At 45.1% G+C, this 25622-nt stretch overlaps 2 protein-coding genes across 2 annotated transcripts in view; both read left to right on the top strand.

The window, feature by feature from the left end:
* The window catches only part of LOC144604376 (cytochrome c oxidase subunit 4 isoform 1, mitochondrial-like), a 420358-nt gene that overhangs the window by 115687 nt on the left and 279049 nt on the right, over window positions 1-25622 (top strand). The gene's annotated exons all lie outside the window — the stretch shown is intronic.
* LOC144604373 (neurotensin receptor type 1-like) overlaps window positions 12433-25622 on the top strand; it is a 36349-nt gene continuing 23159 nt past the window's right edge. Inside the window, exon 1 of the mRNA XM_078418689.1 lies at window positions 12433-13160. Coding sequence (XP_078274815.1) covers window positions 12507-13160 — 654 coding nt within the window. The 5' untranslated portion in view covers window positions 12433-12506. The remainder of the gene's footprint in view (window positions 13161-25622) is intronic.

Raw genomic sequence — 25622 nt, 5'->3', positions numbered from 1 at the left:
GCCTCGTCCACCACCCATGAATGAACGACCGACGGTGGCGCCCCCGGTTTCGCCCTGGTGGTGTAAATTTTCTTGTAAGTTACGTTAACATGGCAAAAAAAGGCTGATTTAGGTACTCGATCGTGAAAATGGCATTATCTTGCTGAAATCATCAAAAAAGGCATGAAAAGGCACTTATGGCACTAGTTATGATCTTTCATCTCTGTTCTCACACTCTCTAACTGCCCCCATTCACCAGATATTCATGTTTATACCTTATCCCCATGGTCTCCCAGGTGTACAGTGGAGACATCCTCCCTCCACACTCTCTCTGCAACTTAACAGGTTTCTTTTGTCTCTTTCCCAATTCTAATGAAGGGTCTCCTACATTTAGTTAGTTTAGTCTGGTTTATTGTCATGTGTACCGAGGTACAGTGAAAAGCTTTTGTTGCATGCTAACCAGTCAGCAGAAAGAGAATATCGGATTGCAATCGAGCCATTCACAGTGAACAGAACATGATAAAGGGAATTTCCCTTCCACGGATTGTCCTGACCTGCTGAATATTTCCACCGTTTTCTGCTTTGTGATGAATTAGTTTTGAGTGGAATAAAGGTTTTCAACCATAGTCTAAAATTAAATACGAGATAATGTTAGTGACCTCACAAAATTAAGAATCCACAATAATCCTATTTTGTTTCCTTTTTATCAACTGACAAATTGCAAAAACTGCATTTGATACAGAAGCTCAAAATACATGATGCAAATATGTAAATAAAAAATAAAAAGAAAGAAAAATGCAAACTAAAGGAATATCATGCAGACAAAACACATAAAATAAAATAAATCAGATTGTCCATTTCTAAATGAGAAATTGATTCTGATAAAGGAATAAAGCAGAGGCGTTGATAAAAAAATAGATAAAGAAGTTTAATTAAATGTGGTCCAACAATATAAAGTGTATATGTTGTAATAATTCGCATAGAACTATGAGAAAAGTAGGAAACAATTATGTTACAAGAAGATATAAATTTCCTGACATTAATAGAAAATTTGCTGAAAATTATGCAAGCGATCAAACATTTGCACTTATGTTGGCTGGAAGTCTGTAGTTTAGATGTGGGATGACTCCTGTTTGCAACATTCATTAGTCATCGAATGGAGAGCCAGACTGAGTGGTGCTTAATTTAGATATCGAAATAGGATTCATGATAAAAGATGGTAAAATCCAAGCAGGTATTTATACCGCAGTGAAAGTGAGTTCCACTGAATTCAATGAAGGATAAATACAAAGGGCCTCAAGGGTATGAGGACAAAGCAGGAATATGATTTTCAGATAGGGCAAAACATTCAAAGAGCTGAATAGCTCTCTCCTGCTCCTATTTTCTATGTTTCCATGTCAACAGTTTATTTTGCTAAAAAGTATGATAACTATTATTTAAATTGGGGAAAGCCGAGTGATGTGCATCAACAGGAAGATTTGAATATTCATAAATTGGGGTTAATCTCTGCATCCTGAAAAACCAAACGGAATATTGGTTTATGACACAGAATGGAAAAGTCAAAAGAAAATGGTGAATCTATATAAAAGATTATAATAGTACAGTTTGAATACTCCGTACAATTTGACTTTCTTACTAAAAGCTTAAAGGCTGTAGAATGCGTATGCCCCAGTTCATTGGGTGGCAAAGTGCCACAGCTGACACAGTGACACAGTGGCACAGCTATCACAGTGGCTCAATGGCACAGTGGCATAGCTGCTGCCTGACAGCACCAGAGTCCCAGGTTCGGAGTCTGTGTGGAGTTTGCACGTTCTCCCTGTGACCGCGTGGGTTTCATCCAGGTGCTTCCATTTCTTCCCATAATCCCAAAGACTTGTGGATTTGTAGATTCATTGACCTCTGTAAATTGCTCCTAGTGTGTATTGAGTGGATGCGAAAGTGGGATAACATAGAACAAAAAGTGATGGTCAGCGTGGAATCAGTTGGCCAAAAGGTTTGATTCCATGGGTGTATCCGTCCCTCTCTAAAAAAACTAGCTCTCGTCATTGGAAGAAAAAAGAAATAGGGCGAATTGATGGAAGTTTGAAAAGTGAGGAAAGGATTCAGTACATTAAAGGCAATGGGACTCCAGTGGCTGAGGAATCGAGAACAAAAAGGTGTATTTTTAACAATAAACAGGATAGAGAGTAAAAAAAACATTTTTTATACAAGACACTGTGGGACTGGAATCATCATCAAAGTTAGCAGTTCATGGTTCATTTGGAGGATGGCAACTGATAGGATTTAATTAGATCACGTAATCTATTTCAAAATATAATTCTATGTAGTGTTTAAGGACAATTATAGGGAGAATCATAGTGCGTTATCTGTGGGAAAAGCATTAATTTTTATGTGGATTTACATCTGTGTTACAAATTCTGCAAGGAGGGAGGTATTCCCCTGTGTGCCACAGAACTGTTGTCCAATCTATGATTTTTCCAGTCCTCTTGTGCAAGTAGCAAACTTTTCTACTTCTTTTCAACAAACACTTCCTTGAGGATGATGAGTGCAATAGACTGGAAGGAATGTAGTGACATATTGTGTCAGACAGGGAGATATCTGTTGGACAGAGATAATTGCTCTTCACTTCAAACTCCATGAGGTTTGAACAGATCTCTGCGCAAGGATGCATGAACACTTATTTTGTTCTCTACACTAAGAAGCATTGTTTACAGCTTCAGTTGGATGAACTGAAATGGTAATTTATCTAGCACCGATCCATCTCAATTCTCTTGATAGTGAACCGGACCAGAGGAGCAGAAGATTTAATGATGAGGGAACACAGCTTAAAGGTCAAAACATGATTTTTGAGTGCACTTTGCAATTCACAGTGATCACAAGCAGGAATAGAAATGTTGACATTTTTTTCAAAATTGTTAAGCAGTTAGTTTGGAGATTTGAGGTTTCTACAACTCATCTGGAAGAATCTGGCATCCTTGTAGGTGTTTTATGGGTCTGGTTCCGACTTGGACATGTTTAACAGCAAATTGCTGTCTGAAGTGGTCTAGAAAACCATCTGGCCTTTATCTTCTCATCATTAAGCCATAATCGCTCATCTTGCCTACAAAGACCATTGTTGTTTTTACGACTTTAACTCTTTTTATTTCCTTAACGATAAAATTTGTGCAATAGACGCCACTGTCATCATCTACTGGATCTTTCTGCCAATAAGGTACTGTTAGATTGCAGGTTACATTAATTGAGTTCTTTAAACACAGAGAAGAACAGAGATGCAAATTCAAACTGAAATCATGTAAAATCAAATGTGCCAGACTCTCACATGTGACAGAACAAAATAATTTGGACAATATTTCTCATTCTATTTAACTTATTTAATTTATTTTTATGCTCATTTTCTGTCTTCTTGTAATTCCTTCTCTGGATTGAGACACACAAATGTCATTGCCTCTTGATATTTCACTGCATATTCATTGATTAATATGAAACAAGATAAATAATTCTGAATAGCAGACTAGGATCAGTATGGGTGACCAAGAAGGATACTGCACTGTTGCTTCAGGATGGAAGTCACCATCCTTTCCTGAACTGTGACTGAAAACCCACTAATGTGGTTGATAATTGGCATCGTTCTGAAGTTGCCGAGCAAACCATTTGGTCCACGTACAGTGTGGGGTGGGCAATAAATGTCACTAGGGTGATGGCCACATCCAATTAATTAATCGATTAATTATGAAAATTAGAGCAGGAAGCCAGCTAATTTTCCTATTAGAGACCCAGAACAACTGGGCCAATTTAAACATCGCAAATAACATCATAGGCTGGTGGACCACAGACAAGGAATCAAAAGTAAAACTAATGCAATTTATTTAAGATCAATGTCGCACGGGATGAGCTTCTTTAAAACAATAGTGTGCACTTTGTAAGTACATTCAGTTATTATTGTCATTAAATTATATAGTTTCCTCTCTTCTGTCCATCCCCTGGACTGCAGTGCATTGTCTAGTAGGCTCAAACTCTGGGAAGAGGAACTAGAGAAATCTCCAAAAGGCATTCACATGGCAAACGACCTCTCTGAGAAACTCCCACCAGGTTCCGACCAACCGTGGATAACCTGGCACAGTCTCAACAGACTGCGGACAGGCATGGGGAGGAGCAAATCAAACATGCTGAAGTGGGGATATACTGAAGATGCGGCAGACTGTGAGTGTGGACGGGGCCTCCAGACAATGGAACATCTCCTGAGTCATGTGCTGCATTACCTGTAAAGGATCTTGCAGAGGCCAACGACGTGGCACTAAAATTTGCTCGTTATTGACAAATAGTTGTGGGATGACACGAAATAATAATAATTATATAGTTAGAAATAATTATTGAAATAAGTTATCAAAGGATTCCTGTAAAAGATGAGATTTTGATGTTTGCTCAAAACTACTTAATTGACATGTTCTATTGGGAAAGAATGAAATTAATATAGTCACATGAATAAATTCCTCTGGTCAGCTCTTACTTAGATTGATATGCTGAAAACACATTTGAACTGTTTTTGTCATGCTGTTGGCTATCAGTTAGCCTCTTTAAGTCCTTAGCTCTAAGTAATCTAAGTAAGTGCTGTCCAGAGGAGTTTGTATGTATAAGACTACATAAATTTCATTCTTTCCCGATAAGGCATGTCAATTAAATAGTTTAATTTTAATTTGAACCATAATTTCCAATTCTACTTCATAATAAACTAAGAGAACAGATGTGAATCTTTCACATTCATAAATTGTGAATATAACTATTGAATACAAATGATTTTGCTTTTGGTATTACTCCTATTTAATCTAGATTAAATAATTGCAAATATTCTAGCCAGAAATGGTTAGAATTCTGAAACTCTGCAATATAAAATTGATTGACACAAACATCATATTATTAGTTGTTCAGTGCATTGTTTAATAAAATAAGATCAAAGCATTTGTCTATTGTCTATTGTCATCTCAAGTAAACAAAGGTAATTTTTATTTTACGTTAAATGAGGAATGACAGACATTTGTTACTGACATTCCTAAGAGGTTATGTCTCATGCAGTAAATATGTTGCTCACAGCAGGAAAATAAATTGCATCAGCAAAACTAGAAACCATTAAAATCATTTCTTCTCAGTTATGTACCCCATCAAATTAGATATAATTTCAGGGACAGTAAAGTATATCAGTAAGTGATCATTCACAGTGAATTATGAAAGACTATTTGAGTTTCAAGAGACATCACAATCATCTCCAGTCCTGCCTACACCCGACATCGGCACATTTACACTTTCAGTGGAGCTCATATCATATCATATCATATATATACAGCCGGAAACAGGCCTTTTCGGCCCTCCAGGTCCGTGCCGCCCAGTGATCCCCGCACATTAACACTATCCTACACCCACTAGGGACAATTTTTACATTTACCCAGCCAATTAACCTACATACCTGTACGTCTTTGGAGTGTGGGAGGAAACCGAAGATCTTGGAGAAAACCCACGCAGGTCACGGGGAGAACGTACAAACTCCTTACAGTGCAGCACCCGTAGTCAGGATCGAACCTGAGTCTCCGGCGCTGCATTCGCTGTAAAGCAGCAACTCTACCGCTGCGCCACCGTGCCGCTCCTCGAATAAGGATAAACAACTGCACCATGCAGACTTTTCTTCTCCTTTTAACAGCATTGGCATTAAAGGAAATTTTATTTCAATTAACCATAAGAAGTTGGACAGACACATAAAAGGGCGCATCATGTTTTCCCTTGTCCCTTCCCCTGGAGCTACCAGCAGATGCATCAATCCCACTCTCTGTGGTTACATTCCAAAATGGATTGGCCCAGTTCATTTCATCCAATTAGTCATAGAGTCATAGGCGCTTCTGCCCACACTGACTAACATGCCCCATCTACACTAGTCCCATCTGCCTGTGTTTGGCCCTTATTCCTCAAAATCTATCCTATCCATATACCTGTCCAAATGTTCCTTAAACATTCCAATATAATTTTCCTCATCTACCTCTTCTGGCAGCTTGTTCCATCCACCCACCACCTTTTGTGTAAAGAAAGTTACCCCTCGCGTTCCTGTTGAATCTTTCCCCCATATGTCCTCTAGTTCTTGATTCCCCTTCTCTGGGCAAAAGGCAATGTGCGTTTACCTGATCTATTCCTCTCATGATTTTGTACACCTCTATAAGATCACCCCTCATCCTCCTGTGCTGTAAGGAATAAAGTTCTAGCCTGCTCAACCTCTCCCGATAGCTCAGGCCCTTGAGTCCTGGTAACAAACATCCTTGTAAATCTTCACTGTACCCTTTCCAGCTTGACAATTGTTTTCCTAGAACATGGTGACCAAAACTGAACTGAACTACTCTAAATGTGGCCTCACCAACATATATAACTCTAGCATGAACACCCAACTTCTATACTCAATACTCTGGCTGATAAAAGTCAATGTGCTGAAAGTCTTTTTGACCACCCTATCTACCTTTGATGCCACCTTCAAGAAACTATGTCCCTGCACTTCCAGATAGTTGCTGGAGTAACTCAGCATGACAGGCAGCATCTCTGGATAGAAGGAACGGGTGATGTTTTGGGTCGAGGGAAGGGCACCCATTCCTTCTATCTAAAGATGCTGCCTGTCCAGCTGAGTTACTCCAGCATTTTGTGTCTATCTTCGGTGTAAACCAGCATCTGCAGTTCATTCCTACACATCACCTGCACTTCTAGATCCCTCTGTTCTACAATACTCCCCAGAGCCCTACCATTCACTGTGTAGGTCCTGCCCATGTTGGACTTCCCAAAATGCAACACCTCACATTTCTCTGATCAAGATTCTGCTACAATTTTTGACAAACATCTTCATTGTCTGCAATACCACCCACTTTTGTGTCATCTGTAAACTTGCTAATCATGCCATGTACGTTCTCATCCAAATCATTGATATAGATGACAAACAGCAATGGGCCCAGCACTGAGCCCTGAGGGTCACCACTCATCACAGGCCTCCATGTTGAAACACAATCTTCCACCAATACACTCTGCTTCCGTCCATGAAGCCAATTATTTTATCCATTCATCTCTCCTTGGATCCCACATAACCTCACCTTCCAGAGCAGCCAACCATGTGGAACCTTGTTGAATTCCTTGTTGGAATCCATATATACAATGTCTACAGCTCTGTCTTCATCAACCTGTTTGGTCACATCTTCAAAACCCCAATCAGATTTGTGAGACACAACCTCCCGTGAACAAAACAATGCTGACTATTCCTAATGAGCCCTTGTCCATCGAAATGCCTGTATATCCTATTCCTCAGAATAGGATCTGGTAACTCTCCAACCACAGATGTTGGGCTCAGTAACCAGACTTATCCCTGCAGCCCTTCTTGAATAGAGGCACAACATTTGCCACCCTCTAGCCTTCTGGCAACTCACCTGTATTTAATGACGACTCATAAATCTCAGTCAGCTCACCTGCAATTTCCTCCCGAGCTTCCCACAGTGTCCTCAGGTATATTTGATCAGGCCCCGGAGATTTGTCTACCTCCATATGGAGAGATTGGTTTCACTTGGCATCATGTTGGGTACTGACATTGTGGGCTGAAGGGTCTATTTCCATCTGATCTCATCGTTGTCGAGAATTTACAGCACAAGAACAGGCCATTTGGCCCAGCGCATCGAAACTGGTGTTTACACGCAAGGAACTGCAGATGCTGCTTTACAATAAAGCCAAAATGATACAGTAATTCGGCGGTCATGCAACATCTCTGGAGAACATGGACAGGCGACGTTTCAGGTCGGGACCCTTCCTCTGGTTTATGCTCCACGGGAGCGCATCTCACTATCTCTGAACATTTCCTCCCATTCTTTCACCTTGTACCATTGCAGCTTTCCGCAACAGGTTCGCCGGGGTCTCGAAGTCAGTGCTTGCGGCGATTCCACAGTCTCGCCAGCACTTGAGATTGTTCGCAATCTGCTTGTCCCTTCTCCTCCTCAATTACCCCACTTACTTCAAACGCCTCTGTGTTTGGAGATCAGTTTGCCCGCTGTGCAATCTGAGGAGTAGTGCGGAAGAGAAAAGTGCAGCACTTTGTAAAGCCCGTCTTCAACTGCTTTTGTTTTCGGAGCCGTGTGAGCGGAGTGTGTTGTTCGGTCGTTGTAGTCAGTTTAATAACCTAGGGTGAGATCGCGTAATACCCATTGCCACTTACAGAAAACAGCGACCCTGCTTGCTGTGACTTTGTGCTTTCGGGAGAGATGCTGACTTACAAAATTAAAGAATGGTCTGAAGAAGGGTCTCGACCCGAAACCCCAGAGATGTTGCCTGCCCCGCTGAGTTACTCCAGCTCTTTGCGTCTATCTTTATTAAATTAAGTATCGCCAGAGACAAGTACGGGAGACGTGACCAGTGCAGTCGGACGCTGTGTGCACTTGCACACATCAGTAACATGCCCAAACATCGAAGCGCACACATTCTGATCTTGGAGACATGCCATGTATTTAAGGGGTTACTTGCAACCGTTTCGAAGGTTAAAGACTCAAGTAGCTGGAGTTACTCAGTGGGTCAGGCAACATCTCTAAAGGATATGGATAGCTAACCTTTCGGATCCGGACCCTTCTGACTGATTGTAGTGTGGGGGTGGGGGGGGGGGGGGTGGAGAAAGCTGAGGAGAGATGGGGGCTGGATAAAACCGAGCAAGTGATAGGTGGATATAGGCGAGGGGGGTTTATTGACAGATGGTTGGACAAAGGCCAGAGATGCAAAGACAAAATACTGTAGGATCAGGAGAGTTGAGGGGTCAATTGTGGCGCCAGGGGAATGGATGGAGATGGAGGGGGACGGGGTGGCGGGGGGGGGGGGGGAGGGGAGGGGAGAAGGGGCTGGGATAGTGTGAGAAAGAGGTTCGCATCCAGTGGGGTCGGCTCCAGCGACTCCAAGCGATAGAGATTCATGATCCCTTCCATATCTCGCATCCCTCTCCCCTATCAGTGTGAAGAAGGATCTCGACCCAAAACGTTACCCGTTCCTTCTCTCCAGAGATGCTGCCTGCCCCGCTGAGTCACTCCAGCATTTTGTGTTTATCTTCGAGAATCATGATCCGTATGTTTGTCACTTAGAAACCAGCTCAGTAACAGCCCAGTCATCTCGCCCGGCAACGCAGAGTCTCAGCAAAGCGTGCTTGTTATTTCCTGTAAACCTGACGCAAGTGTTACTAGATCTCAGTTCAGATTATTAAACTGGTTACAACTCCCAAACAATGCGCTGGTCACAATGTGGAACTCACTGTATGCGGACGGTTCTGATCTGACCGTGAGCATTGGCCCAAGTACATTCGTGTGGATGAACTGAAGTCAAGTCAAGTCAAGTCAATTTTATTTGTATAGTACATTTAAAAACAACCCACGTTGACCAAAGTGCTGCACATCTGATTAGGGAAAAAAATAAACATCCAGTGGCAGGTGACCATTTCCATCAGAGCGCCCGCTCAACGCAGCGAGCGCACATTATCATGGCCACGATCTCAATTCGGAATCTACCTCGGTGCTCGTCTTGGCATAATAGCTAAGAGAAAATGATTTTAAGGTCTCCCTCGGTAACCTTGTGATCTCTTTAACACTGAATTCTCTTATTAGTTTGAAGAAGCGTCCCGCCCCCAAACGACGTCTGCCTTTTCCCTCCACAGATGCTGCCTGACCCGATGAGTTCCTCCAGCACTTTCTGTTTTGCTCAAGCGTCTGCAGTCTCTTGTGTCTCTCCCGAATTACTCTACTTTGTTCAATGCGGTTTGTGTCAAGGGGAGAGAGACTCCTGCACTCGGGCAAGAGATGAATTCACGGCAGAAACAAAGAACTGTAGGTGACCAGCGATCCCCGCATATTAACACTACCCTGCTAGAGATACACCAGGGAGAACCAGTAGGTGCTGGTTTATACCAATGATAGACACAAAACGTTGGAGTAACTCGGCGGCATCTCTGGACAAAAAGGATGGGTGATGTTTCGGGTCGGGACCGTTCTTCAGACTGAAGGTAGGGGTGGGCGTGGAGTAGGCGGCGGGGGTTGGCAGGAGAATGGGGTTGAGATGGAGAGATTGATCAGCCATGATTGAATGGAGGAGTAGATTTGAAGGGCCGAATGGCCTAATTCTGTTTATATAACATGATTTTATTAAAAGCTGGAGGCGATAAAAGACCAGGACCAATCAGGGCAAGCCACAAATGACCCCACTGCCTGGGTAGGTCAATTGTTGGCCAAGGAAGGTATGATTTCAAGAGAAATAACGTGGAGAACTGGTGAACAAAAAACTAGGAATGATGAACTCTCGGCTCAGTGTGGAGCTTAGTTTTAGTTTTTTAGAGATACAGCGCGGAAACAGGCCCTTCGGCCCACCGGATCAGCCCGACCAGCGATCCCCATACTACCCAGGGACAATTTGACAATTTTTACATTTAACAAACCAATTAACCTACAAATGTCTTTGGAGTGTGGGAGGAAACCGAAGATCTCGGAGAAAACCTACGCAGGTCACGGGGAGAACGTACAAACTCCGTACAGACAGCATCCGTAGTCGGGATCGAACCCGGGTCTCCGGCGCTGCATTCCGGCGCTGTAAGGCAACAACTCTACCGCTGCGCCACCAGCTCTCTGCTTCAGAACGCCTCGGCCTCGATGCTAGTTGTTAGGCGCGACTAAAAGGCAAAACTGCACATTGACCTACTGAGCGAGCTCTGGCCATGGGAAGTTGGTGTTGTATGATGGCCCTTTGGAATCTTTTCGAAGCAATAACAAAAAAAATCTGAACTTCAAACACAAAAAGGCTGGGAATATCCTGCAGGTCAGGCAGCGTCTTTAGAGAAACAGCGGTGGAAAGAGTCCCCTAGATCCACCGAGTCCGCGCCGACTAGTGATCCCCGTACACTATCACTAACCTATCACACAAGGGACAGTTTTACAGTTTTTATCGAAGCCAATAAATCTATTTGATATTTGGCGTGTGGTAGGAAACCGGAGCACCCGGAGAACACCCACGCGGTTACAGGGGAAACGTGCAAACTCGGTACAGACAGCACATGTAGTCACAAAATGCTGGAGTAACTCAGCGGGTCAGGCAGCATCTCAGGAGAGAAGGAATGGGTGACGTTTCGGGTCGAGACCCTTCTTCAGACTGAAGGAATGGGTGACGTTTCGGGTCGAGACCCTTCTTCAGACTGAAGAAGGGTCTCGACCCGAAACGTCACCCATTCCTTCTCTCCTGAGATGCTGCCTGACCTGCTGAGTTACTCCAGCATTTTGTGAAATAAATATCTTCGATTTGTACCAGCATCTGCAGTATTTTCTTACAGCACCTGTAGTCAGTATCGAAGCTGAGTATCCGGCGCTGCAAAGCAGCAACTCTACCGCCGCGCCACCTTTTTAAAACATAACCTTGGGTTGAAATATTTAGGGGATTCTGCGCGGTTAAGATTTTAAAAATCAGACTTTTCCTAGTTCTGTCGAGAGAACCATTCTCCCGTCGTCTTTCTCCGCGATGCTAAGGCGGCACGGTAGCGCAGCGGTAGAGTTGCTGCTTTACAGCGAATGCAGCGCCGGAGACTCAGGTTCGATCCTGACTACGGGTGCTGCACTGTAAGGAGTTTGTACGTTCTCCCCGTGACCAGCGTGGGTTTTCTCCGAGATCTTCGGTTTCCTCCCACACTCCAAAGACGTACAGGTATGTAGGTTAATTGGCTGGGTAAATGTAAAAATTGTCCCTAGTGGGTGTAGGATAGTGTTAATGTACGGGGATCGCTGGGCGGCACGGACTTGGAGGGCCGAAAAGGCCTGTTTCCGGCTGTATATATATGATATGATATGATCTCTGGACCAGCTGAACCGCTATCAAATGAAGAGCCCAAGTGGCCCGTATCCCTACGCTATGAAACTCAGTTTCTCCACGGTACCACATGCAGCACATACATACACCAGGTCATCCGTCGGTGGACTGCCATCCCTGTTTCTCTATTCTCGTCACTTCTATTTTAGTTTTTTTTTAATGGAGTTGTTAATGTGCAATAAAATCTTTCATTCATACAGATCGAAGGTCTGTACTTCGATTTTGTACCAGCATCTGCAGTTATTTTCTTATACATTTCATTCATTCAGAAGTAATGAGCCGCAGTTTGCAATGAATGTTGCAAAAGAAAAAAAAACAGAAACAGCCGAGCACGTTACAGATGAGCCCAGTGATCAGTCTGAAGAAGGGTCTCGACCTGCAACGTCACCCATTCCTTCTCTCCAGAGACGCTGCCTGTCCCGCTGAGTTACTCCAGCACTCCGTGTCTATTGCCGGTCAGGTGCTCGTCCCTCCCCCCGGCTCCGGGACTTGTTGAGGGGGAGTGGTGTAACTCAGCAATAAAAGCCCACCCGTCCCTGTGCCGCCGCCGGCTGTTGCGCCCCTCCGCTGGCAGCGCACCGACCTGTCCGCTTGGTCCAGGGCTTTCCCCATCGGAGTGGTGAAGCGGGCCATTCATTCCCTGCGCAGGAATGAGCCTTGCACTGAACTCCAGCCTGGCCGACCCCTTCCCCGACCCCGACCCCACCGGCAATGGGAGCAGAGGCGCCCTGCGAGAGGCGGCAGGGAACGACCTGGACGTGAACACGGACATCTACTCCAAGGTGGTGGTGACGCTGATTTACATCGGCCTCTTCGTGCTGGGCTCGCTCGGTAACTTCATCACTATGTCCACGCTGGTGAAGAAGAATACATTGCAGCACCTGCAGGGCACCGTGAACTACCACCTGGCCAACCTGGCCCTGTCCGACCTCCTCATCCTGTTGCTCTGCATGCCCATCGAGCTCTACAACTTCATCTGGGTCCACCACCCCTGGGCTTTCGGAGACGCGGTGTGCCGGGGCTACTACTTTCTCCGGGACGCCTGCACCTACGCCACGGCTCTCAACATCAGCAGCCTGAGCGCTGAGCGCTACATGGCCATCTGCCACCCGTTCAAAGCCAAGACCCTCATGTCCACCAGCCGCACCAAGAAGCTGATCTCCCTCATCTGGCTGTTGTCCTTCCTGCTCGCCACCCCCATGATCTTCACTGTGGGGGAGAAATACGCCAATCCCATCCCGGATCCCGATGAATTGATCTGCACTACGATCGTGGACGGAGTGACTGTCAAAATCATCATCCAGGCAAGTAGCCAGCGTCCAATGCTGTGCACATGACAGAGCGTAGAAGACTTTACACTTTAGACTTTAGAGATACAGCGCGGAAACTGGCCCTTCGGCCCACCGGGTCCGCGTCGCCCAGCGACCCCTGTACACTCCCACTGTCCTATAGACTCGAGACCATTCGCAATTTTACCGAAGCCAATTAACTGACAAACTGTAGGTCTTTGGAGTTTGGGAGGAGACCGGAGCACCCGGAGAAAACCCACGCGGTCACAGGGAGAACGTGCAAACTCCATACAGACAACACCAGTAGTCAGGATCGAACCTGGGTCTCTGGTTCTGTAAGGCAGCAGGTCTACCGCTGCGCCACTGTACCGCCCTGGGCAGCACTGTCCAGCACAGGAACAGGCCCTTCGGCCCGTAGTGCTTGTGCCGGACATGATGTTGTACCTAACCTATTCAACTGTGCTGTCACCCACAATGTACAGGTGTAGGTTTCCCACTGCTTTCCTTTCCATGTGGCTGTCAGCGACTTTGAACTCGGGGGCACGATCCAGCGTATCTGACCGCGTTGGGAACCGCTTGTGTTGGGGATTCATGAGTTGCCGAGAGGGAGTAGGAGCTGGGAATGCGAGGCGAGGTTAGATAGTGGTCTGAAAGGTCTGAATAGCACAATGGAGGTTGTAAAGGTGGAACGCAGGTTCAAAAGTACGTGATGAATGAGGGCGTAAAGTGAGAGCCATAGAAGATCAGAATTGTGAAGGCGCAGGACGAAGCCACTCGGCCCATCTGGTCCACGCCAGCTCCTGGTGGAACAATCCTTCCATTCAATTGTATTGAGATTGCCCTATTCCCTTCTGGGATCCCAGATTGACTCGATTTCCATCACACCCTCAGGTAGTGAGTTCCTGGTCAGAAGAAGGGTCTCGACCCGAAACGCCACCCATTCCTTCTCTGGAGAGATGCTGCATGTCCCGCTGAGTTACCCCAGCATTTTGTGTTTATCTTCAGAATTACACTCAACAACAAAGGATTTTATCGCATCCTTCCCTTTGCTCTTCCCGCTAAAGTTATAAATCATGCGCTCTGATTCTGAAACCCATCAGCTAATGGGAACGTCGTCCTTCTGGAAATAAAACAGAATGGTGTCATTTTTTCACACCCTAGAAATGTTATTGACATTTCGAGCGCAATGTGCGCAAACCGAGAGCCGACCTTCCGTACGGGTGAGTTAAATCTGAGCAGAGTAACGTGAGAAGTCCTGAACAAAACCTTAACCGTGAACATATTCCAAATCAATTCCTTTTTGAAGTTGTCCAAATGAAATAATGTAAATGTCCGCCTTGTTTTCACGTTGCTTCGTGTTACGTTTTACATTATATAGCATTCTAAATCACGTTGTTAATGTTGTATCACGTTGTAAATCAGTTGTCTGCTGAAAGTAATTCATTACTTCTATGCTAAAAATGGAACTAACCAAAGCCTTCATAAAGCAACATGAAGACAAGGTGGACATTTACATTATTAAGTTGAACCACAACAAGTAGCGCAGCGGTAGAGTTGCTGCTTTACAGCGAATGCAGCGCCGGAGACTCAGGTTCGATCCTGACTACGGGTGCTGCACTGTAAGGAGTTTGTACGTTCTCCCCGTGACCTGCGTGGGTTTACTCCGAGATCTTCGGTTTCCTCCCACACTCCAAAGACGTACAGGTATGTAGGTTAATTGGCTGGGTAAAATGTAAAAAATTGTCCCTAGTGGGTGTAGGATAGTGTTAATGTACGGGGATCGCTGGGCGGCACGGACTTGGAGGGCCGAAAAGGCCTGTTTCCGGCTGTATATATATGATATGATATGATATGATAACAAGCAATAGATTTAGAATATGTTCAGGGTTAAGGTTAATCACTGATTGTGTGTTGACTTGCTTGAGCTGAATCTAAAGCTGTTTCAGTAGCTGGAGTAAATAATAGAATTTTCACTATACAGTGATCGTGCAGCAGAATACAGATCCTTTTATTTTCTCCAAAAAAAAACAATCAAGATATATTAATAACAATAATGCTGCTCTGTAATAATTGTTTAAGTTTGTTTTTCCTCTCTTGAAATTGAAAGATTAAGTAATGGAACTTGCAAGTTTTTCAATATCTCTTTAACGGGTCACTATGAAGATTAGGTATCTATGGAAGGTTGCATGAATAACTGAAGAGTCTGACTGTGCTTCCATGGACTGCAGCTCTTTGATCTTTGTTGCGTAAACAAGAATGAAATGAAATATTGGAGGGTTCGGGAAGTCCTTCTTACTGAATATCTACTTAGAAAGGAAAGTTAAATCAAAATCGTCCTCAACTCATGCAGTTTTTATAAGAAAGTGAACAAGAAGGGTTAATACTTTAGCCATTTGGTTGAAATATTTCTTATTACCCTAGCTAGTATAGTCAATTTTCCCTCATATTTTGTATTCTCTCCTTTTTTTAGTTCCCTGATCAATTAGAAAGTTTCATTTCCCCTGTACTATTTATATGGTGTGATCTTTTGTAGTACATTTTGCATGTGAATATTAAAGTACTACATGAAATCTTCTGTAGGTTTTACATTCCAGAGAACTTAAAACTCAAATTGTGTATTATAATTTGGCAAGGAAATAACGATGTAATTGCTTAGTTTACGGATTACTTTAATACATTGAAGAATGAGATCGAAGAACATGCTTTGTCACTGCTCCCAACCAAATATCCCCCTTTTGTGGTTTATCTCGATGGTCACTCCGGTTCAACTCTATCAGAGAGCTTTTTTTTTGTCATTGGAAAGATCTTTGCCTCATAATAATAAAGGGACACTGAAGTATTAGTCATTTTATGTGAGGCATATGTTAAAAAAAGCAGGATATAAATGTAAAGTTAGTAGCAAAGTTCCAGCTTAGATGTGAGAATGCACACCTTTAGATTCGTCATTCTCTGGAACATTTACATGAGTGTAGTTTTGTGCAATGTTTCAAAGGAGAGGTAGACACTTTTTTGAGAGAGACAGGCATTTTTATTTGCTAGTTGTAAATAGGAGATCCACTGATGTTACAAGGAATTAAGGGTTACCAGAGTATTTGTTGATGGTTTTCGAGAGTTTTGAAGGATTTATTTCCTAATGTGTCCTTCACTTATTTCTCCTAAGTGATTCTATGATCAACAAGCTTAAAACATGGGCAAGCTTGATAGATTTGTTTTTGTTTCATCCCCAGATCAGTTCAGTTTAGTTTATTGTCATGTGTACCGAGGTACAGTGCAAAGCTTTTGTTAGGTACTATTCAGTCAGCAGAAAGAGAATACAGGATTACAATTGAACCATCTACAGTGTTTAGATATATGATAAGGGAATAATGTTTAGTGCAAGGTAAAACCAGCAAAGTCCGACCAAGAATAGTCCAAGGGTCAACAAAGAGGTTGATGGTAGTCCAGGACTGCTCTCTGGTTGTGGTAGGATGATTCAGTTGCCTGATAACAGCTGGAGGTCTCTTGTGAGGTCATGATTGTGGTTGATTCCAGAATTCCAGTGCTGGAACCAGGTTTTTGCTTTTCATTCCGTGATGGTAAACTGAAAAACACTGGCATTGCTTTTGAGAGCAGTTTTATAACTATTGCACATAAGTTAGAGCCACATGGAAATTGATGTAAACGGTCTTTATTCATCACAACAAACATTGTGAAAGAACCTCGTTGAGATTAAAGCACATTAAGGTATTATAATCTTTAATGACAAACAGAAAATAGTTGAGTTTCAGGGCATCTCTTGTCTGTGATGACACTTGGGATGTGAAACTGTAACTCCATACAGAAAATCAGTGTATTTCATAACATCGTCATATTATTTGATTTGTTGGAGAGCAAGCAAAACAAAGCTTTTCACTGTACCTCAGTACATATGACAATAATAAATGTAAACCTCAACATAGATAGTTGAAATTTCAGGTATCCATTAACAAAACAAAGAATATCAAATGTGTTCATTTTGGAAATATCCCTTCATCGTTCTCTTTGTAGCCTACCTCTCTTGTTGAAGGCATTTCATTTTTAATCAGTTTCCAATTGATAATCATTTGGCTTCAGAACATTTGTAAAGACACATCCAGAAACTAATTACATAAAATTAATTCAATAAAATAAATGAATTTAATGTTGTATTGGCAATGACCTGGATCATCAGAGATGTCAATCACTCAAACGATGTATTTTATCTTAGTTTTACTTTTGGGACATAAATCCAAAATATTTCCAATAAATTTGTTTGATAAAAGATCAAAACTGTGCAGCGCTTTGAATGTTCTGTCAAAGCATTGCCTCACTGCGCTTCAGCACAAGGTACAGAATAATGCAGCAATCTGATAAATCAAGAACAATGTTATAAATTTTTAATTTACTCCTGTCACAAACATGCTAATGGAGTCATTAAATTATATAAAACAAGTAGAATAAAACAGCTGTTAAAATAATAGAAAGTTGTGCGAACATATGCATTTCAATGATAACATTACTCAACTATATCTGGGTATATGTCATTAATTATTGTAGCAAATCATGAATTCACAACGAACTGTTCTCTTCTATCAGGAAGTACACATTTTAATTTATTTGTTAGGCACGGTAACTGAGTAAATATGCAGTCATCTACTATGGACCAGATGATTTCATAGTTAAGCAAAACACAAGGTGCTGGAATAACCCAACGAGTCAGGCAGCATCTGTGGAAGGAATGAACAAGCAAGTGCCAGAGATAGGCCACATACAAACTGGAGGTACAATACCTCGTATTCTGCTTGGGAATGAATATTGAATTCTTCAATTTTAAGTAACACCCCCTTCACCGTCTCTCTTTCCTGTGCCCCACCCCTACCCTTGTGCACACCTAGTTTAGTTTAGTTTAGTTAATTGTCACATGTACCGAAGAACAGTGAAAAGATCTTCTGCGTTTTATCTATTTCTCCCACTGTCCCGCCCTTTTCTTCCTGTCCCCGCCCACTTCTACCTATATCCCTTCCTCGGCTTTACATTTCATTGCTATTCTCCCCGTACCTGACAGCATTTGTCTCTTTTTCATCTCAGGCTTTTGTCCACCCACCTGCTAATCAAACCGCCTTCACCTGTGTCACTTGCTAGGCTTTGTCCCGCCCCCAACTTTTTCAGCTTTCTCTCCCCCCCCCCCCCCCCAACTACAATCAGTCTGAAGATGGGTCCAGACCCAAACGTTGTCTGCCCATTCCCTCCACAGATACTGCCTGACCTGTTGAGTTTTAGTGAAGCTTAGTTTAGAGATACAGCACGCAAACAGGCCCTTGAGCCCACCGTCCACACCGATCAGAGATCTCCATACAATAGCACTATCCTACATGCGAAGGACAATTTACAATTTTACCGAAGCCAAACCTGGACGTCTTTGGAGTGGTGGACGAAATCGGAGCACCCAGAAAAAAGCCACACAGGCACAGGGAGAACGTACAAATTCCCTGCACACAGCACACCTGGTCAGAATAGAACCCGTGTCTCTGGCGCTGTGAGGCAGCAACTCTACCGCTGCGCTACCCTAGTTACCCTAGTTACCCCAGCACTTTATTTTTGTACAAGATTCCAACATCTGCAGTTCCATGTGTCTGCATTTTATTTGCAATGTTGTTTCTTACTCCTCATGTGTAAAATGTTTTAATTAAGTGGACTCCCAAAAGCAATTGATTGATTGGAATTTACAGAAAATGTGTTTAGAACTCTGGTCTTTAAAAACCTTTCTTTGCATTAATGTATTACAGAAACGCTGTCAATAGATGGAAAGACTAAATTAGTCTTAAATCTGTGCATTAAACCGACTTACTAATATTAAATATTCACAACATGAATCCATTGATTAAATGCAATGGATTTTTGCATGTTTTTAACATACAAAGTGCATTAAATTGATTTGCTAGGACAGTAATTCCTTTATTCTGTTTTATTTTGCATTCTAAACTTTAATTTTCTTTTATTTGACAACAAATGTAATATTGTAGCGGTGTGGATGGGAAATAAGGCTAGACGCTAGGTGACTATCGAGAAGGCTGTTTAATAATGACTGCTCCCTTCGCACGACACGAGACAGACAAAGAACTGTCCAAAACCCCTCCAAGGAAACCCCGTAGCCTGGGGCTGTCCCACACCTGTCCATCTAGTGCCAAGGGGTTCGACCCAGGGAGTGGCCTGATCCCCAGGGGCCACCACAGGACACCCCCCCCCCCCCCAAGAACCGGAGGCACAAACCGGACCGGGGACGCACGAGCCGCCCAGCTCGAGTGCGCACGCCCAGCGGCGCAGGAACCAGCACAGGCCCAGGCGGAGGATGCCTTGCCGGAGGGCAGCCCCGAGGCCGAGGCTGGGCAACCCGCATCGGCTGGTCGATGTCCATGTGAGCCGGCTTCAACCGCTCGACCGACACCGTCTCACGCCGGCCCCCCATGTCCAGCACGAAAGTGGCAGAACCATGCTGCAGCACCTTGAAGGGACCCTCATGCAGCCACTGGAGCGGAGTGCGGGGCGCATCCCGGCGCAAGAAAACGTATGCACAGTCCTGCAGGGACGTGAGGGCGAAATGCCCCATGGCGAGACGTTGGGACCGGAGCGAGCGTGCCCACCTTTTCACGGAGGCGCAGCAGGACAGACGACGGCAGCTCCTGCTGCCCCAGCGCCGATGGAACAAACTCCCCAGGCACCATGAGCGGAGCCCCATTGATGGGCTCCGCCGAGGAGGAGGACGTCCTCCATCAGAGCGGTCTGGATGCCCAACAAGACCCACGACAGCGCATCCAACCAGTCCGGGTCCGTGAGCCGAGCCTTCAGGCAGCCTTGAGCTGACGGTGGAGCCGCTCCACCAGGCTGTTGGTCTGCGGGTGATACCCCCAACAGGCGAGCCGTGACCGACCGCAGCTCAGATGTGAACTGGGCTCCCCGGACTGATGAAATGTCTAGGAGCACGCCAAAACGGGCAATCGTGTGCGCCGCCATGGCGCGCACGCACGTGGCCGCAGAGGTGTCACCCAATGGAATGGCCTCCAGCCACCGCGTGAAGCGGTCCACAACGGTGAGGAGGTGAGTGACACCACGGGATGGCGGCAACGGGCCCACAATGTCCACGTGTATGTGGTCACACCGCTAGTGGGAAACACTGAATTCCTGAAGAGGTGCCCGAACGTGACGCTGGACCTTGGCGGTCTGACACGGAATGCAGGTACGGGCCCAGTGACCAACCTGCTTGCGCAAACCGTGCCACGTGAAACAGGCGGCCACTAGAGCCGTCGCCACCCTGATGGAAGGGTGAGCCAGCCCGTCAATGACATCGGAAACTCTCCGGCGCCAGACTGCAGCTGACCAGTCGAGACGTGGCACAGCAGCGTTGCACCCCCAGGGCCAAAAGGGACGTCCTCCAGACGTAGGCCAGAAATGGCAGTCCGGTAGGCGGACATCTCGCCGTCCACGTGCTGAGCCGCCCGCGGCCAGGGCAGAATAGTCGCTGCCGCGGCAACCACGAGAAAGGCACCGACGGTGGGGCGGGACAACGCATTAGGTTGACGACCCGGTTCTCCTTTCCCTCGACGTAGCGGATGGAGGTGGTGAATTCGGACACAAACGCCAACTGCCACTGCTGCCGGGCGGACCACGGGTCCGAAACCTTTGCGAAGGCGAAGGTGAGAGGCTTGTGGTCCGTGAAAGCGGTCAAATGCCGGCCTTCCAGAAAGTAGCGTACGTGGCCCACCGCCAAGAACAGGGCGAGGAGCTCCCGGTCAAAAGCGCTGTAATTCCGTTGGGCGTTACGAGGATGCCGACTGAAGAAGGCCAGGGGCCGCCAACACCCATCCACCAGCTGCTCCAACACCGCGCTAACCTCCAGGCTGTTGGAGGGACGGACAATCCCCAAGGACTCCATAACGCGGAACTCCTCACGGGCGAGGCGGAGCTTGTCAGGCGGTAGTCGGAATCTGGTGCACCACGCGGTGTTTGGGGCTCGCAGGACGGAACTGTGGGGTGAGGATTGCTGGAAACTCAGCCGGTACCTGAGCGTAGAAGGCGTCCACGGACGACAGCGGGCCAGCAGGCGGCGCAACCGCATCACCCAGACGCAGCGTGATCGGCTCCATCATGGAGGAGTGGACCAGGTGCCGCTGCTTGACATCCACCAGGAGGGAGTGAGCCCGGAGGAAATCTGCGCCCAGCAATGGTTGGGAGACATCGGCGATGGTGAACGGCCACGAAAAGTGACAAGCCCCGAAGATGAGCGGGACTGTACGAACCCCATAAGTCCGAATGGGGCTGCCATTTGCCGCGGTGAGTCTGGGCCCCCGCTTACCAGAACGAATGTCCGCTGGTGAAGGGGGCAGGAACTTATTAAACAGCCTTCTCGATATTCACCTGGCGTCTAGCCTTATTTTACGTCAGGGTCACCAGTGTAGCGGTGTGGATGCGAAATAAGGCTAGACGCCAGGTGAATATCGAGAAGGCTGTTTAATAATGACTGCTCCCTTCGCACGCCATGAGACAGTCAAAGGACTGTCCAAAACCCCTCCAAGGAAACCCCGTGGCCTGCGGCCATCCAAGACCTGTCCATCATGTGCCGAGGAGATCGACCTAGGGAGTGGCTAATCCCCAGGTGCTGCCACTATAGATTTGATTCATCATTTCTTGATTAGAATTTGTGGTAAAATGTAACTCTGTTCAAAATGCACATTAATTCTAGTCTTTTAAATTATACATAGTACAAACCATGCTTCATAATCCATTTGCACAGTATTTCCATCCTACAGACTGCAACAGTTCAAGAAAACAATATTCCAAGACAACGAAAGTTGAGTTTGAGTTTAGTTTATTGTCACATTTACCAAGGTACCGTGAAAAACTTTTGTTGCGTACTAACCAGTCAGCGGAAACACAATGCATGATTCGGGATCAGTTAGGGATGGCCAAGTAATGCTGACCACCAGTGATGCTCACATTCAAGGGATGATTATATATCTCGATAAGAATTCATTCGGTTTTTAAACTCCAGAGTGTATAATTGCTCCCTTTAATGGATGCATCCTGCAAGCACCTCGTAAGTATTTGCTGCACTTCCTGGCAGGGCACCTACATTGTTCCTCAGGTAAGGCAGAGCAAAACTATGTGCAAATGTGATCTCAGCAAAACCATTGAGATTTCAGGGCTTGTTCAATACGATCTCAAATACATCATCTGAAGGGTCAGTTAAAAGATGGAATTCGATGCACTGCGCAACAAGGGAGAGAATTTTCTTGATAGATTCCAGGTCTGCAAGGGGTTTGTCACCATTTTTCAAGACTTTGCTTTCTGTGTTGCAGAGTGTGAGATGCTGAGGAGTGGTTCCCCTTCCCAGCAATGGGAGGAAGCTGCTCATGCCAGTAAGGCGATGAGTGTAACAAACTGCATGCGGATGAAGGTCCAGTGGCACAACATCACTTTCCTGCCTGTTCACCATAATCCTTGCATCTCAATCATCCCAAACACTCTCGAGCTCAGCCTTGGGCATATCCAAGACGTGGATGGAGGTGATTCATAATGAGAGCAAGGCGCCTTGCTCCCAAACTCCACATTGGAGGGATCATAATGGCCAAATCTGGTCTGTAGATGTGTGTACAATTATACACTGACCTCTATCAAACTTTGCACTTCATCCCATCGCTTCATTTTGACAGCAGAATGACTTCTTGAAACAAAAAATGAATTCTCCAACTTTAGGTAACATCCCCTTTATTCGAACTCCTCTCTTTCCTGAGCACCCCCACCCCCCTCTTTCACCCGTTTCTTTCACTATCCTGCACCGCTTTCTTTTTCCTTCCCTTCCCGTCCTCCCAATCCACTTTCACCTTTATCCCTCCATTTGGCTTTAAATTTCATTCCTCTTTCACCCCTCTGTTTACCTGACACACTTTTGTCTCCACGTCTCCTTTTTGTCCGCTTTTGGCCCTTTCCACACCCTGGCAGGGAGCAGGGAGGTTCTGCTGCAGTTGTACAGGGCCTTGGTGAGACCGCACCTGGAGTATTGTGTACAGTTTTGGTCTCCTAATCTGAGGAAAGACATTCTAGCCTTAGAGGGAGTACAGAGAAGGTTCACCAGATTGATCCCTGGGATGGCAGGACTTTCATATGAAGAAAGACTGGATAGACTAGGCTTGTACTCGCTGGAATTTAGAAGACTGAGGGGGGATCTTATTGAAACATATAAAATTCTTAAGGGGTTGGAGAGGCTAGATGCGGGAAGATTGTTCCCGATGTTGGGGAAGTCCAGAACCAGGGGTCACAGCTTAAGGATAAGGGGGAAGTCTTTTAGGACTGAGATGAGAAAACATTTCTTCACACAGAGAGTGGTGAGTCTGTGGAATTCTCTGCCACAGAAGGTAGTTGAGGCCAGTTCATTGGCTATATTTAAGAGGGAGTTAGATGTGGCCCTTGTGGCTAAAGGGATCAGGGGGTATGGAGAGAAGGCAGGTACAGGTTACTGAGCTGGATGATCAGCCATGATCATATTGAATGGCGGTGCAGGCTCGAAGGGCCGAATGGCCTACTCCTGCACTTATTTTCTATGTTTCTATGTTTTGACTCCTTTTCATCTCTTGCTTTTGTCCACCTATCTGCCAATCAAAATCCCCCTCAGCTGTATCTTGTCAGACTTTGTCCCACCCACACTTCTTTTTCAGTCCCCCCCCCACTTCCCACCCACTCCAACCAGGCTGATCTCCAGAGATTCTGCCTGATCTGTTCAGTTACTCCTGCACCTTGTGTTTCAGCATCTGCAGTTCCTAATGTCGCCAGGGGGACCTCAATTGTGGAGATACAAGAAACTGCTGGAACCTTGAGCAAAAACAAAACATGAATATAACTCTTGTTTGAACATAATTGTTTGGACAGGTACATGGACGGTAAAGGTTTAGAGGGATATGGGCCAAAACACGGGCAGGTGGGACCAGTGTAGATGTGGCCTCTTGGTCAACATGGGTAAATTGGACCAGAGAGCATGCTTCCGTGTTGTATGACTCTATAACTCCAAGACTAATTATTCCCGATCCTATCACCATTTGCACAAGTTGAAGCTGGGTAGTTGGTGCTCCACTGCTCCAGTTTCTGGAGGAATAGCTTCTATTCTATGATTAGACTATTTTCAATGAGAACTACCCATAGCCTGCCAAGCTTATACCAACTGGCAATTAGAGTGATGCTCATGTAACTTCCTAATCCTTACCACTCTTATTCTGATCCATCAGTGTCTGTTTCCTTTACTGTTTTTCAAAACGCCAGCCCATGAGAAACATTATATGTTTCCTAGCAACCAGCTCACTATTCCAGGCTTCATTATAAAATGTCATAATTTTGCCATATTTCTTCCCTTGTTAAAGTACCAACATAAGGCATGTGGGCATACTGCCAATCTTAAATTGCCATTCTTTGATGCTTTGAACTGTGGAAGATATGAGGGGAAAGGTAATTTAAGACCCGTCTGGTGAATAATGAAGCCATTATGGCAGCTGCTGAGTCCCAGGAAGAAAGGGTCATGATTTTGTCACCGTGATCACTTATCATCTGCACATTCATTGCGTGATGATCTTGTCCACCAACAGTAGCTGCAAGTTGATCATTATGTGTCCCAGTGGTTTTAATTTATGTGACTCTGAACTTTGGAGAAGCCAACAAGTGCATTAAGTCCCACAGGACATTCCTGTCGATGACTACTCGAAGCCAATGTGAATGTTGTTGTTAACATTCACAAATAGACTGACGGATCATTGACATGAGAAGTAGCACTTCTTCCGACCTGGAAGGATCTCAGAGCAAAGGAGACATTCACTGGAATATAGTTTAGTTGTACATGTCTGTAATAGATTATTGAGAGCAACCAATATCGCTCTGCAGATACACACAATTCTAGTGATATCGGCCTTTCTTGTCACTTATTCACTTTTCAGAATGTGGGTGTCATTAAAAAGGAAGGTTTTTATTGCCCATCTCATATTACCCCTTGAACGATGTGATCTGCATGGCCATTTCAAGAGTTAAGCAAATGGTTGGGTTCTGGACTCACCAATGGACCAAACCTTGAAAGGATACCACATTCCCTCCTCTGAAAGACAACATTGGGGTTTTATAGGAAAATAACTGCAGATGCTGGTACAAATCGAAGGTATTTATTCACAAAATGCTGGAGTAACTCAGCAGGTCAGGCAGCATCTCAGGAGAGAAGGAATGGGTGACGTTTCGGGTCGAGACCCTTCAGACCTTCTTGCAGGTGGGGTTTTATGGCAATCTGAGTTATGTGGCCATCTTCATTCAATCTAGTTTAAAAACAAAATTCTATTTCATCATCTGAATTTAAATTCCATGACTGGGATTTAAACTAGCGTATTTGTTCAAATCATTCTGGGGCCTCTGGGTTCCTAGACTCGAGATTTAACCACCAGACCACCTCCTTGTCCA

The sequence above is a fragment of the Rhinoraja longicauda genome, chromosome 22 (genome assembly GCF_053455715.1).
Source record: "Rhinoraja longicauda isolate Sanriku21f chromosome 22, sRhiLon1.1, whole genome shotgun sequence".
In the NCBI taxonomy this organism is placed as follows: Eukaryota; Metazoa; Chordata; class Chondrichthyes; order Rajiformes; family Arhynchobatidae; genus Rhinoraja; species Rhinoraja longicauda.
Note: the sequence above shows the minus strand (reverse complement) of the source record. Positions and strands in the feature narration are given on the sequence as shown.